We start from the raw sequence: 14324 nt of genomic DNA on the forward strand, positions 1-14324 counted from the left end.
GTGGAGATGGCGACTCGCAGATCGCGTAGAGTGGGGTTGTGGAGCTTTAGGAATTCACGTTTGAGCTCGAGGTCAGTCGTGCCGGCGACCAAGAGCTGCACTCTGGTCTGTTCCGGCGACAAAGCGGGGAGATCAGCCTGATCGGCCAACTTGTTGAACGCCGTCCAATAGGCATCCCAATCTTGAGCCGGGAGTTGACTTCAGTCAAATAGGTCCACGCGTCGAGTGAAGAGGGGGAAGTCCTCATCGAACCTGGCATCCAGGAGGTCGAGAAATGAGGGGTTCCCGTCGACGGCTTCTAGGGCCGGAGTGGCGTCGTTGGCGGCGGTGCTGATGATGCCAGACAAGTCAGGATCAAGAGAAGTGTAGAAAATCTGTTGTTGAGTGGCCAATGGCCATGAGTGGAATGAGGATGATTCGAAATACACTTTGAAACCTGCACGCCTTAGGGCATACTGTGTGGGTGACGACTTGAGTGAAAGCCGGAACGGTTTCAAGTCGGGGAGCTTTGCCTTGGCGGGGACGGGCGCGGTCACTGCTGCGGATGTGGCCCTAACCGTGGCGTTGGTAGTGGCCGTGGCGATGGAGGTGGACTCGACGACTTTCTGGGCCGAGATCGTGGCCTCCATGGTGGCCATGTGCTCGCGTATGGTGACGGCCTTGGCGGCCATCTCATCAGTGGCGGTGTCCCGGTCGGACTCGAGGGAGGAATCATCCATGTGAGCGGCCACTGATGCATCGACGAAATCGTCATAGCGGTCATTGACCTTGGCGATCACAGTGCGCACGTTGTCGCTGATGGACTTGAGGTCAGGGAGGACGGCAGAGTCGGCGGCGACGGATCGGGGGCGTGCTTGGGCGGCATCGAGGGCGGCCTGGGCCCGGTTGGCGAATTTCGTCACTCTTCCTTTCAGTGCCGCGATCGTTTTCTTGCCGTCGGAAATCTGTGCATTGGCGCCCAACTGGGCGGCGGCCAACGCCTCCTGGGCATCCTGTGGATCGGGCATGGTGGGGGCGTAGCGTGACGTAGTCGGAAGTAAAATGTAGACACGAACACTTCAGTAAATCTAAATCAGAAGTGTTTATTGCTCTCTTGAACTTTTGCCTCCTTTCTCTCGAGTCACAGGTTGCGTGACTCCCGAGTCAATCAGTAAGGTGATACAAAACCCGCTGTTTTAGATCAGTTTTTGTCTCACTTGTCCAAACAATATTATAAATTGATACAAAAAACCGCTGTTTTTGATCAGTTTTTGTATCACTCGTCCAAACAATTTTAGAGGTTCGAGTAAGTTGTCATATGTACAGTTTTTAGCCTCTGTATTAAGCGGAGGTCGACTTGATTCCGTTGTGAGTCCCCCTAAACGACCTCCGATCTGGCTGAAACTGTTTTAGATCAGTTTTTGTATAATTGTTTGTCCAAACAATTTGACAAAGTGATACAAAAACCCGCTGTTTTTGCTCAGTTTTTGAATCACTTGTCCAAAATTTGACAAAGTGACACAAAAAAACCCTTCGTTTTAGATCAGTTTTTGTATCACTTGTCCAAACAACTTGACAAAGTGTTTCAAAAACCCACTGCTTGTGCTCAGTTTTGGTATCACTTGTCCAAACAATTTATTAAAGTGATCCAAAAAACCGCTGTTCTAGATCAGTTTTTGTATCACTTGTCCAAAAAATTAGATAAAGTGATACAAAAACCCGCTGTTTTCGATCAGTTTTTATATCACTTGTCCACACAATTTGACAAATTGATTCATAAAACCGCTGTTTTAGATCAGTTTTTGTATCACTTGTTCAAACAATTTTCTAAGGTGATACAAAACCCGCTGTTTTAGATCAGTATTTGTATCACTTGTCCACACAATTTGTTAAAGTGGTGCAGAAAACCGCTGTTTTGATCAGTTTTTGTATCACTTGTCTTAACAATTTGATAAAGTGCTACAAAAAACTAGCTGTTTTTGCCCAGTTTTTGTATCACATGTCCACACAATTTGACAATTTGAAACAAAAACACCTTTGCACCTTTGATCAGGGCAAGTTTCCATCTTCACTAAAGTTAGCTCATGTTGTTCCAAGTTTTAAAGGAGGAGATAAGTCGCTCCCCAGTAATTACAGGCCGATTTCTCTCACTTCGAATATTGCGAAGGTGTTTGAGGAGATCATGAAGTCCAAACTTGTTGAATTTCTTGAGGTCAATGAAGTCCTTCCTCCTAGCCAGCATGGGTTCCGAGCACATTTTAGCACGGTTACCCAACTAATTGAACATATTGAGCAGGTTATTGAGGGACTAGAGAGCCATGAATCAGTTTATGTCGTTTATCTCGACTTTGCCAAGGCCTTTGACAAGGTAGATCATGGTCTTTTAGTTAACAGGCTCCATGAGATTGGGATCCAAGGCAAGGTTCTCAATTGGTTAAAAAGTTTCATTTCTGGTAGGAAGCAATTGGTTAAGGTTGAGGGATCTCTTAGTGACATACATGATGTCAAGTCAGGTGTTCCCCAGGGTTCGATCTTAGGCCCCTCTTGTTTACAATATTCGTTGCCCCGCTTCAAAAGCTTTGTATTACTGCCAGTCTCTCTTCTTATGCTGACGATACAAAGTTAGTTTCTGGTAGGAATGGCCAAGATTCCAATAGCCTTACAAAGGACTTAGATTGAATCTACTCTTGGGTAACTGAGAGTAATATTGCCCTGAACGGAATGAAATTCCGCTCAATGATATTTGGGTCACACTCCTTTGAATACTCACCTCGTAGATAATGGAGGTAAAGATATTGAGCAGGTCTCATCTATGAAAGATCTAGGTGTAGTCCTCCAAAATAATGGAAAGTTCCATGAGCATATCCAGTTGAAGGTGGGTAAGGCTTTTCAAATGTGTGGTTGGATATATCGCACGTTTAAGTCCAGAGATAGCATCACGATGCTAACTCTGTACAAGTCGATTGTCCAGCCACATCTTGAATATGCTTCACCCATTTGGGCTCCAATGAGTTCAGCAGGTTTGCAAAAGGTCGAGCAAGTCCAAAGATGTTTCACTAGGAACATCACAGGATTGAGAGAGCTCTCATATGGGAGAGGCTAGAAAAAGTTGGGACTATACAGTGTTCAGAGAAGGTACGAAAGGTATCTGATACTGTACGTCTTCAAAAGTATCCATGAGCTTTGTCCCAACCCAGGATTTAGGGTCAATTCTAGTGACCGTAGAGGCTTAATGTGCGTTTTGAGAGCATCTTCAAGCCCTCGAGAATCCAGGCTAGTTCGAACAATGAAGTCCACATCTCTTCTTTCTCGGGCTCCTTCATTGTTTAATTTGCTTCCCTCTAATATTCGTAGGGAATACGTAGGCCTTGTTGATCCGGTAGCATCTTTTAAGTCAGACCTGGACAAATTTTTAGATAGCATTCCAGATCAACCCTACATTCAAGGACTAGCTCGGTCTGCCAACTCTAATTCGTTGGTAGATCAAATATCATATAAAGATTGAAAGGTAATAAATAGACGAATTATAACCTTTCATTTTAATAGTACTGGGGATTACATTCCCTGTAGCGGTTAGAAAAGCCCGTGAAAAACCAAACCAAAAAAAAAAATGTTAGATAAAACTCAAGAAGCTGAAAAATATCGAATTATATCTGATGGATTGGAAAATAAGCTAAAATATTTTATTAGAAAGAATAATAAGTCATCCGAAAATCTAGAATTTTTTTCACTAAGTAAACAAAAAGATGTTGAAACAAGGAAAGTTAGTGGTAAAAATGAGGGTTTAAAAGAGTTAGATGACATTTTTCAGAAACTATAATAATTAAAGTAAAATGGAATATATTGGACTTATAGTCATTGTCGTTATAATTCAGTTAATGAGTTGATTTTTGCTTTGAAAAAGAGGGACCCACCCAAAAGTTAGCCCAAATGCTAGACCAAAAAAAGTGCTCGGGCAACATTCTCAAACCGGTTTAATGTTATAGGGCAGATGAGAGCTTTTGCATTGCAAAGGGTTGCATATGGAGTTACGATTGACAATTTGGAAATGCTGTTCCGTGCACAATCGAGTACATCATCCTGATATGATATGGATAAATGAAGTGCAGGATGAACGATAGTCCACGGAACTGGGTTTATTGAAATGTTTGAAAAATGTATGTCAGTATCTTGTAAAGATCACAAAGTCGTCGGATTTCCCAGTGTGTAGTAGTCCCTTTTCCCTAATTCAACCAAGAATTTGCATCAGCCTATAAGAAAGCGATGAATGAGTACTTCGAGAAGGGTTATGCTCACCTAGTGCCAAGTGAGGAGGTAAAGAAACCCAAGGAAGTGTTCTATCTGCCGCACTCAGCAGTAATTAGAGAAGAATCTCTGTCCACGTCTGTTCGCATAGTATTCAATGCATCCGCAGTATATAAAGGGGCCTCCTTGAACGAATCTACCTTGGTGGGCCCAAAACTACAGAAGGACATTTTGGATATTCTGATCAAAATGCGATCAAAACCAGTGGTCATTGCTGGAGACATTTCTAAAATGTTTCTCCAGATACAACTGGCTTCAACAGATCGGGATTATGTCCGGTTCTTGTGGCGGAAGGACAAGAGTCAAGCAGTGCAAGTCTGCCGATTCTCTAGTCTAGTTTTCGGCTTGGCCTGTTCACCATACCTTGCTAACGCAGTGATCCAGGATCTAGCTAATAGGCATGGCAGTTCCCATCCCATGGCCAGTCAAACCTTGAAAAACGACATTTATGTCGACGATGTGTTCATCTTTGCTGAATCCTCAATGCAAGCCCTGGCCAAGCTTGACCAAGTCAATGAAGTGCTTCAAGAGGGAAGCTTCACACTCACAAAGTTCTACTCCAATAGCTTAGAGGTGTGCAACGCAATACCGGAGGAGAAACTTAACCCAAAAGCTCTCCTACACCTCCAGCCAGATGAACAAAAGGCAAAGGCCCTGGGCGTGTCCTTCCACACCAGCACAGATGAGTTAGTCTATCATTTCCATTCGGTAGCCATTAAGTGGGACCCCAATGCCGTTTAAACCAAGCGTACAGTGTTGTCCAAAATCGCAGGAATCTTCGATCCTTTAGGCCTAGTGGCCCCCCAAACCATTCTTCTCAAAATATGCATGCAGAGTATATGGAAAAAGGGAAATATTGGTTGGGATGACAAACTTCCAATGGATATGCAGCAACAGTGGTCTCAAGCTGTAAAAACATTGACCCTCCAACAGACTCAGCATTTCCCGACGTACATTGGCTTTAAAACTCGGGAACAGATGGTGGAATTGCATATGTTTTGTGATGCCTCGAAAAAGGCCTATGCGTGTTGCGTCCTGGGCAATAACATAAGGGTCACCCTGTTACTCGCTAAAGCAAAAGTGGCACCAACAAAAGCCTTATGGTTACCAAGACTGGAATTGATGGCTTGTCGAATTGGAGCAACGCTACACCAAAGAGTCCGGAATGTCATGGACCACGTAACGTTGTCAAAGTTCTATGTATACAGATTCAACAATTGCCCTGCATTGGATCAATACTAAGCCAGGAAAACTAAAAACTTTTGTATCCAACCGCGTCACAGAAATTCAGAAGCTCACTAATCCGTCAGATTGGAGGTACATAAATACCAAGTCCAATCCCGCTGTCGTACCCTCATGAGGTTTGGCCACCCCAGCAGCCCAGAAACTCTGGAGGGAAGGACCCCCAGAGCTGGCCACCAAGCAATGGCCACCCGCCAGCTCAATGGACTACACCACGCCCGTCCCAGAGGCCATATTGGAATGGAAAAAGGAGACCCATGTGGGACGAAAGAACATGGCCTAAATGCAATCAAATGAATTTTGTACACTAGAGTTGGAGCAGGAGAAGGAACTCCTGTTTGGTGTGCTGAACCCAGCTAGGTTCAATTCATACTTGTTCCTTGAGAACGTTATATGTTACGTGTTATATGTTACGTGCTCAAGTTCGCCCGCCGTCTACCTAATTGCAATTCTTCCCCACCATGGAAAGTCTCACAACGTTTAGCAGCAAGGAACACATGGATAAAGCAGGAGCAAACCGAAGAGTGGCCTGAGCTGAAAAGCAAATTAACCGCGTTTGAACCACTGCCACGATTGCACAGATTTCACAAATTCAACCTCTTTGTGAATAATCAAGGCATCATTTGCATGCGAGGGCGATTAGCGCTAGCAGATAAACCCACCAAAGAACTACCACTCTTACCTGGAAAACCACGAATGGTCCAATCATTCACTCAGCACCACCATCGAAACTTAGCATGCTGTGGGTTGGATCAACTCCAAGCACACCTTCTTCAACAAGTGTGGATTCTGGGGGGCAGAAGGACCTTGAGAACTGCAATTGCTCACTGTCCCAAGTGCTTCCGAGATTGGTTCACCCAGACAACAAGCCAACCAAGTCAACTGCCTCCCCAACGAGTGACGTTCCTTCCCCCATTTTCCAGGACTGGCCTTGACTAAGCCGGGCCATAATTTACCAAGCAAGAGGGAGGAAGAGCCCCAGAAAAAGGTACATACTCCTTTTTACGTGCATGACAACTCGAGCAATCCACCTGGAAATGACCAAGAAACTGAACACAAATGAGACATTGACGGCCATTCGCCAGGAGGGGACTGCCACTGCTTTTCATGTCTGACAATGCCAAGAGTTTCCAGCAATCGGGAGAATTTTTGGCCACGCTAACGGAGAAGAACATCCAATGGCAGTTTATTCCGCCGTACACTCCACACCATGGAGGAGCCTGGGAGCGCCTCGTAAGGACAGTGAAGACACATTTGCGGGGAACAATGGGCACGGCCATGCTTGTAGATCAAGAAATGGAAACGGCAATCATCCAAATTGAGGGCATCAAAAATTCCAGACCAATCTCCGCCCTGCATGATGACCCAACCTCGCTTGAACCTCTTACCCCAGCACACTTTCTGATTGGAAAACCAATTACCTCAATGCCCCCTGAACGAGAGCCCCATCAAGGAGTACCCTTCCAAAAAGCATACAAACATCAACAACAGGTAATGAAACGTTTTGAAGCCAGGTGGAAACAAGAATGCTTAGCCCATCTTCAAACGCCAAGGCCATTTGGAAGATCTTCACCACCATTAATAGAAGGGAGAATAGTGTTCCTGAAACCTCTGGGAAAAGTGCAAACACGGCAATGGCCATTGGCAAGAGTGATAAAAGTCCATCCAGGACCAGATGGAGAAGTGAGAGTGGTGACCCTTAATACCGAGAAAAGCTTGGTTAAAAGAGATGTAGAACATGTGTACCAATTAGAGGAAGACATCCCAGAAGATGGAGTCAGTCGAGCCGAGCGGGATATACCCCAAGGAAGGAAGCCAGATGGTCAAAAAGAAAAAGGTGCCTCCGCAAACACACCCGTGCTGAAAGAAGCAGAACCTGCCTTTGAAGCCGGAACGAGAACCACGAGAAGAGGGAGAACAGTAAAACCCCAAGAAAATTCTCCACGTTCGCACTGGCGGGAACCATACTGCTATTAGCCCTTGGAGCCGCAGTGGGCTCACACACTAGTTCTACGTCTCCTTCAGTGCTGAAAGGTTTACCAGATATCGCAAGAAACGGATCCATCCTGGAAAATAACCCAAGAATAACCAGAATTGGAAAACCCTACATGATGGAACATTTAGGGATCACGTACAAGGGAATATCCATTGGCCACCTCTTATTCTCCATCCACTGGACGGAAATAACTCATCTGACGGACAAAGTACAAAAATGGTGTGGAATCATCAAGCAAATGAGAGAACAGAGCACACAAGGCCTAGCCAAGCCCCCTCAACGCAAGGATCAGGATGCCCGATAAAAGAAGAAATTTGCAGTCAAATTGAACAGTGCATTTGATAAATGTAAGGGCATCTATTTGCGACTGAAGAACGAGGATGAGCGCTTGGAACCTTTTTCGAAAAGTCCCTTGACCACATGGAAAAAGCGATTGTTTGCAACCATGGGAGTCTTCGCGATAGGGGGAGCACTCACTTTTGCTGCGGAAGAGATTGCCAACTTATTCCACACCGGAGGATCATATGATAATGAAAAGACATTGGCCCACCACATCGAAAGGATCGAGAATGCAGTCCATGATGAACAAGTAGGCGTAGCCCATTTCGAAAAGGCTGTCCAAGAGAACCACAGACTGATTGGCGAAAATACACAAGACGAGCACCTAGACGCCTTCTTAATTCGCACAGATCAGATCATTGAAAAGTTGGTAGAAGATCATCGAAGCCTCATACATCAAGTAGAGGATCTCTACATTCAAGTTCTGCACCCAACCCTAATTCCAAAGGAAGCCCACCTTTGAGCCATCAACAGGATGAATGGAAAGCTGAAAAGGCAAGAACAGGAAGTCTTTCTCCGGAACGTCAAAGACATTTTTAAAATGCCCTTCTCGATATTGGAAGACCATCACGCAATGAGCATCCTTATCCATGTGCCCATAGGCAATCAGAAAAATAGGCTGGAACTGTACAAAATCCACACGTTGCCCTTCTGCATTGGGACACATGGCACGGTCACTCAACTGATATTACCTCCTTACTTCGCAATGAACAACGAGCTAACCCTGTATACAAGTATGTCGGAAGATGAATTCAACAAGTGTATACAAGTAAAAGAAAAATTCTTGTGTTGGATTAACACACTCCAGAAACAGTTCAAGGATGATTGTGCGGCAAGTTTGTTGGCTGGGCGAGGAATTGACAGAGGTGTCTGTGGAGTGGACACTGTGGGAAAATACCCAGCAGCAGTGCAAGTTGACCCATTCACGTTTCTTCTTCACCACCCTCAACAAGCCACACTATACCTCAAATGCACGGGAAACCGTAGTAGCAAACAGATTCCCCAAGGGACGTTCATAGCTCATCTGGAGGGATGTGAAGGTAACACCAACTTTTACCAAGTTTGGGGCAGTTGAGTCCGGGACCAAGGGAAAAGCAGTTCATCCAACCAGAACAAGAGTACGATGCAAACAGTTTGTTGAACAAAGAAGAAGTAAGCCACATACATGATCTCCAACTGAACCAAACTAATCCAATAGCGGTAGAAGATTTAATCCTTAGAGTACCTAGGAACAATACTTGGGAAAGGATATTGCTTTTATCAGGGGCAGTTGTTAGCCTTATAGGGCTGGTTGTCTGGACGAGAAGTCGGTGTAGAAAAGGTAAGAAGCAAACGCAGACAGAGTCACCACAAGAAAGGCAAGCACAGGAAGAAATACCACTGCAGGGAATAGCGCCAAGTTTTGGAAACTTGAGCCCACGTGCTCAGAGGATGGTAGCATTAGCATAATTTACGAGCAATGACACAAGGTAAAGTAACCAGCTGCCTAGCAAGGTTAAAGTAAATTAAAGTTCATGCCTTCCCATGTGCTCTTGCCCTTCCCCGCTGCATCTTTTCTTTCTCAGAATTGTAAATATTTTCATGTTAAAAAAAATGTGTAATACCAGTTACCTTTCAGCTGTTGCTCATTGCCCCTTTGTCCTTTATTGGGCCCTTGTTTGCCCCCTATACCCAGTTTGTGTTGGCTTATTGCATAAGGCCAAGGGGGGGGAGTATGTTCCGTGCACATTCAAGTACATCATCCTGATATGATGTTCTCCATCTCGGAGAGCTATCAAGGTATTTCTACCTAGTGTTTAGGTCAAGAGTTCCATGTTTCCGTTCACCACGGGAATTCAATAAGTCAGGACCTTTCACCCCTGGCTGGTGGACGGAACAAATACTGTCAACGATTCATATTTGCTCAAGAGATGTTAGTATTACCTTGCCTGCGTATGGACAGTATTTAATGTAAGAATACAAGTTCAGGCACTCTTGTGTCACATCTGAAAGTGAGATGTTCTACCTTGAGGTTTGGGAGCCTAGTTGAGGTCAAGGTCAAGTTACCGGGCTGCGGTAAGCCGACGCCCCCCACGTCTGTGTGTTGCCGTTGATGGATTTCTCTATCAAGATCGCGGGTCCTAGTTTAGGGTCGCGAACTGGAGGTCCCGTTTTGGGCTGTACGGACTTTTCATTAGTGTTGATCGCGAGGGATCCGGCCTGGGCTTGTCCCTGCTGATTATTCTGGTCTCGGAAGTAGTGGAGGAAGTTGGCTTCCTCCTCTGCTTTTTTCAGGGCGAGTTGCCGTTGGTATTCGGGATCAGCTAGAGCGTCGCGAGGGGGTGACAGCAGTAGCGGCGGTTGAAGGGCTTCGGGAGTGATGCGTTGCTCCTCCTGCTCACGTATGAGCTGTTCGTCCATCGGCTTCCTCTCATCTTCAGGCGTCGCGCGCGGTAAGGTCTTCGTCGTCGTCGGTCATGTCGGCCACCAACACGTGATCCGGGGAGGGATCTCCATTGGGAGTCTCATCCCCGTCTGAGTGAATGACTGCCATAGGGGGGCAGGTCGTGAGCGTTATTAGCAATAATAATTATCGAGTAAATAAAACACGTCTTTACTCGATAAGATTTGGAGTTGAACTGATTTATTATTCACACTTTACACCTTTTATGAATTCTACGCGATCTATGTCGCGAGCGGGTACTGGTAAGTTGTGGGTCATATGGATGCATTCTTTTGATGGTCGCAAGATGGTACTGGTAAGTGGTGGCTCGCAAGGGGTTGGTCGCAAAGGGCCGTTAGGGTTTTTGTGGGGAAACCCCATCACCATTGCGCAACAAATTATAATACATTTATTATATATTTCAATAAGGCAATTTATATTTGGGTGCCACATGCGCATCATTAAGTACATTTAGGGTGGTAGGTGAATCACAGACTAGCTGACCGACCTCCCGACGGCCTTTGAGGCCACGAAGAAGGAATAATCACCAGAGCTTAAGGTTGATCAGAGCTTTTATTGAACGTGTGAAAACGTGTTTCCGGGCTCGCTTAGCACCGGAATCGGCACAGAGGGAATGTAGTATCGGGACTAATTTTCCATTCCCTGCAGTGTATCATGTTGTATCGGAGCTAGTAGGTGAACTTGGATTAGGGATAATCCAAGCTCGAGTTAAAACCGAATCGCAAAAATAATAGACAAGACTTTTAACCCATGTGTAGCTCCAGAAAACGACCAGGAGGCAGAGATGGGCCATTTATTTATCCCAATTTCGTACCCAGAAAGTCCACTACCGTCACTCCCCTACTATTATCCTCAAGTGAAGAGGACAAAGTTTTGTCTGGAAATCGTTTATTTATTTGTATTAAAAGGATTTTACTGAGAAGGAATGAAAAAGAAGCCATCTTCTTTGAAGAGCCTCTTCAGAAATGCCTTCAGGCCTTCCTTGGAGTCCTTGGTTTCCGACATGTGTTCTCCCCAAGTTGTCGACCACAACTCGGATTACGGAGAAATCTGCCCGTCGAGCGTTCCATGATCAGACATGCCTCCAGCAGGCCATGCGCTTCCCATTCGTACATTCCATGGGGAGTTGGAAGATCCTCATTTGTCTTAATCCGCACTCGTCCCGTCACCAATGGAATTCGTTGCAAGTGAAACGGTTGGTTCTCCTCCTTTTCCACTTTGTATGACCAGTTGAGAAGCATCCGGTTGGGAAGGCCAACCAGTAGACCTTTAGTATCACGGACCTGGAAAGCGCGCGCCTTGCCTTGGAAGGGGGCAAAGTATCGTTCAGCTTGATGGGAGGTGAGGGTGGGTCATGGCAGAGGGACCCTAAGATATTTGGAAATGCTACACCAAGGTCTAATTAGTTTTTATTGTGCGGATTAGGGAGGTGTTATTTGCATGGTAATATTAATTTGCAAGTTACAACGGATATTTATCAGATACGCATGAAAGGAAAGCTGAAAAGACTGGTTGATCTTTATGGGCACATCTCCATTGAAATTCGATTAGATAGCTCAAAAAGAGGGCTCGAGATGTCCCACATTGCCTCTTCAGCTTTCTTTTCATGCGCATCTACATGTTTTCAACGTTCTGGGTGGGAATAGATTCATCAGTAGGGTCAACGAAATTGTCCTCGTGAATGATGACTGAATGGGTATAAATCCCACCTTGAATTTGCTCAATGTTTGCGTAAACAGCCCAACCATCAGACATGATATGGGATCCCCGCAGAATGTGATTTTCAATCAAAGCTTCCAGAGTTCTTCTTCTCCGGTTTGGGACCTCTACCAAAAAAGAATCTCCAGCCTCCCTCTGAATCTCTCCGAAAATTCATGCACCAGGGGTGTATCATCACCTGACCTGTGGTATTTCCGATGAAAGACATAGGACCAAGGGGGGCGCTTTCTTTTCAGGCTGCTTCGGCTGCCCAGTGGGCTAGCCTCTTCAAATTCGGTGGGTGTCTTACATCGAGTTCAGCTGCTGATAACGCTGATGACGTCTTGCTACATGGGCAAAACAATCATTCAGTGCTCGAGAAGGACGCCAGAATCAGAGCAGTAAATCGAGGATTAATTCAACATGTGCCCTAGTTGTGAGACGTTTGGGTGTGTCAATCGGTGCCAAAACCAAACGACCGTTTGAATGTCTTTCCACTGTTTCCCTTCTCATGTACCTGTTCACACATGAACGAGTCCTTTACCCGGCCTTGATCCATTTATCAATCGTGAGATGCCACGGTACTGCTCTTTACTTTACGGTTGCTCAAGCAGCAAAGTGAACCACATCCCTGCCGTGAACATGGTGTAATGATTTCCGTTTACTAGCTAAGAGATGGTAGACCTAACAGATATACTACTTATAAAGCGTGCAAACCTTAATATCAGGAAAGAACTTACAGCGTGTTGTTGTGTTGGATAATCTTATTCAATTGCCATCGGAAAAGGAAATTGTATTTCAGCTGACACGAGATAGAAAATTCATAATGCAACCGGTCGACATTGGACTGGTTGTTCAGACTTCTTCCCGGGTTCCGACTCCGTCCTACAATAGGACCAGGCCAAGGGGGGAGCTTTCTTTTCAGGCTGCTTCGGCTGCCCAGTGGGCTGGCCTCTTCAAATTCGGTGGGTGTCTTCATCGAGTTCAGTTGTTGATAACGCTGATGACGTCTTGCTACATGGGCAAAACAATCATTCAGTGCTCGAGAAGGACGCAAGAATCAGAGCGGTAAATCAAGGATTAATTCAAACATGTGCCCTAGTTGTGAGACGTTTGGGTGTGTCAATCGGTGCCAAAACCAATCGACCGTTTGAATGTCTTTCCACTGTTTTCCTTCTCATGTACCTGTTCACACATGAACGAGTCCTTTGCCCGGCCTTGATCCATTTATCAATCGTGAGATGCCACGGTACTACTCTTACTTTACGGTTGCTCAAGCAGTAGATGACCACATCCCTGCCGTGAACATGGCTTGAGCTCGTCAAGCAAGTGGCGGATGATTACTTTACCTCATCCAAAGACTGATTCAATTTAGATCAGATCAGAGGCAACTGCATCATCCCCCCTACAGATTCTTGGCCGCCTATTACTTTGTGGTCATAGCCGTCATTCTGCCCTTGCCGACAAATACGGCCATGATCGATCCTCTGCACTTTGAGGCCCACCCTTCAAGACAATCCAAGCCCCTTATTGCCGTTCTCCCGCCCGTTTCCCACCCACCAGTGTTGTCCATGAAAACGAAAGCTTACAGACCGGGTCTAGCTCTTCGCCTGACTCACTCGATTGGCGGTTGCTTGGCTTTGATATTCCATAAATCGTTCCCACCGGCCCTGGATTGACTGGATGGCAATCATTGTGAACACGAACATCCCTTGTTCTGCCCATGTAGGCGTTTGGAACGACATCTGGCGAATTGTAAGCCATAACAAGCCGAACGCGCCCCCCTTGCATAGGACTCATCAACTTCGACAATGGGAGACCCCCACGTGGTTTCGTGAGCACTTATTTTGAATTGCGACTGGGTAAAATATTCACTTTTTCAATAGTAGACGCCTTCAAATACTTCCCAATCAAGGCCAAAATTCAGCTTAATACGTCTTTTCACGCGGTCACAACAGTTACATCAAGCAAAATATACTGAAGACAATTTTTGAGACCCTTGATGACCATCTTAAAATCTCCCAACATGGAATCTCAAAAGTAGAAGGCCAATTGAAGGACCAATCACAACGTTAGGAATTTAACCTCTTCCACAAACTTTGTCCTGCCAAAATAGAAGAACTTCAAAAAGTTTTGCGAACGCCAAATACTTCATTTCATTTGGTGGAAAATTTACGTCCCGTTTAATCCCCATCAAATCTCATTGAATTGCAATTAAAAAGTGCCAGTGAACGAGCCATTATTGATATGGCTTTACACAGTGAACATTCACATGAAACAATTCATTGTAAATTTGACCAAACCTGTCCACCTTCCTTGGTG

General features: G+C 45.4%; 1 protein-coding gene across 1 annotated transcript; it reads left to right on the forward strand.

Moving 5' to 3' along the window:
* The first annotated feature begins 4242 nt into the window (after nt 1–4242).
* LOC131889495 (uncharacterized) lies at nt 4243–5025 on the forward strand. The gene has a single exon (XM_059238610.1). It carries the CDS (start codon nt 4243–4245, stop codon nt 5023–5025), a length of 783 nt encoding a protein of 260 aa, XP_059094593.1.
* The last annotated feature ends 9299 nt before the right edge of the window (nt 5026–14324 follow it).

The sequence above is a fragment of the Tigriopus californicus genome, chromosome 10 (assembly GCF_007210705.1).
Source record: "Tigriopus californicus strain San Diego chromosome 10, Tcal_SD_v2.1, whole genome shotgun sequence".
In the NCBI taxonomy this organism is placed as follows: domain Eukaryota; kingdom Metazoa; phylum Arthropoda; class Copepoda; order Harpacticoida; family Harpacticidae; genus Tigriopus; species Tigriopus californicus.

Excerpts from the sequence above, each read along its gene's own strand:
- LOC131889495 (XM_059238610.1), top strand. The coding sequence starts at position 4,243 with ATGAATGAGTACTTCGAGAAGGGTTATGCTCACCTAGTGCCAAGTGAG.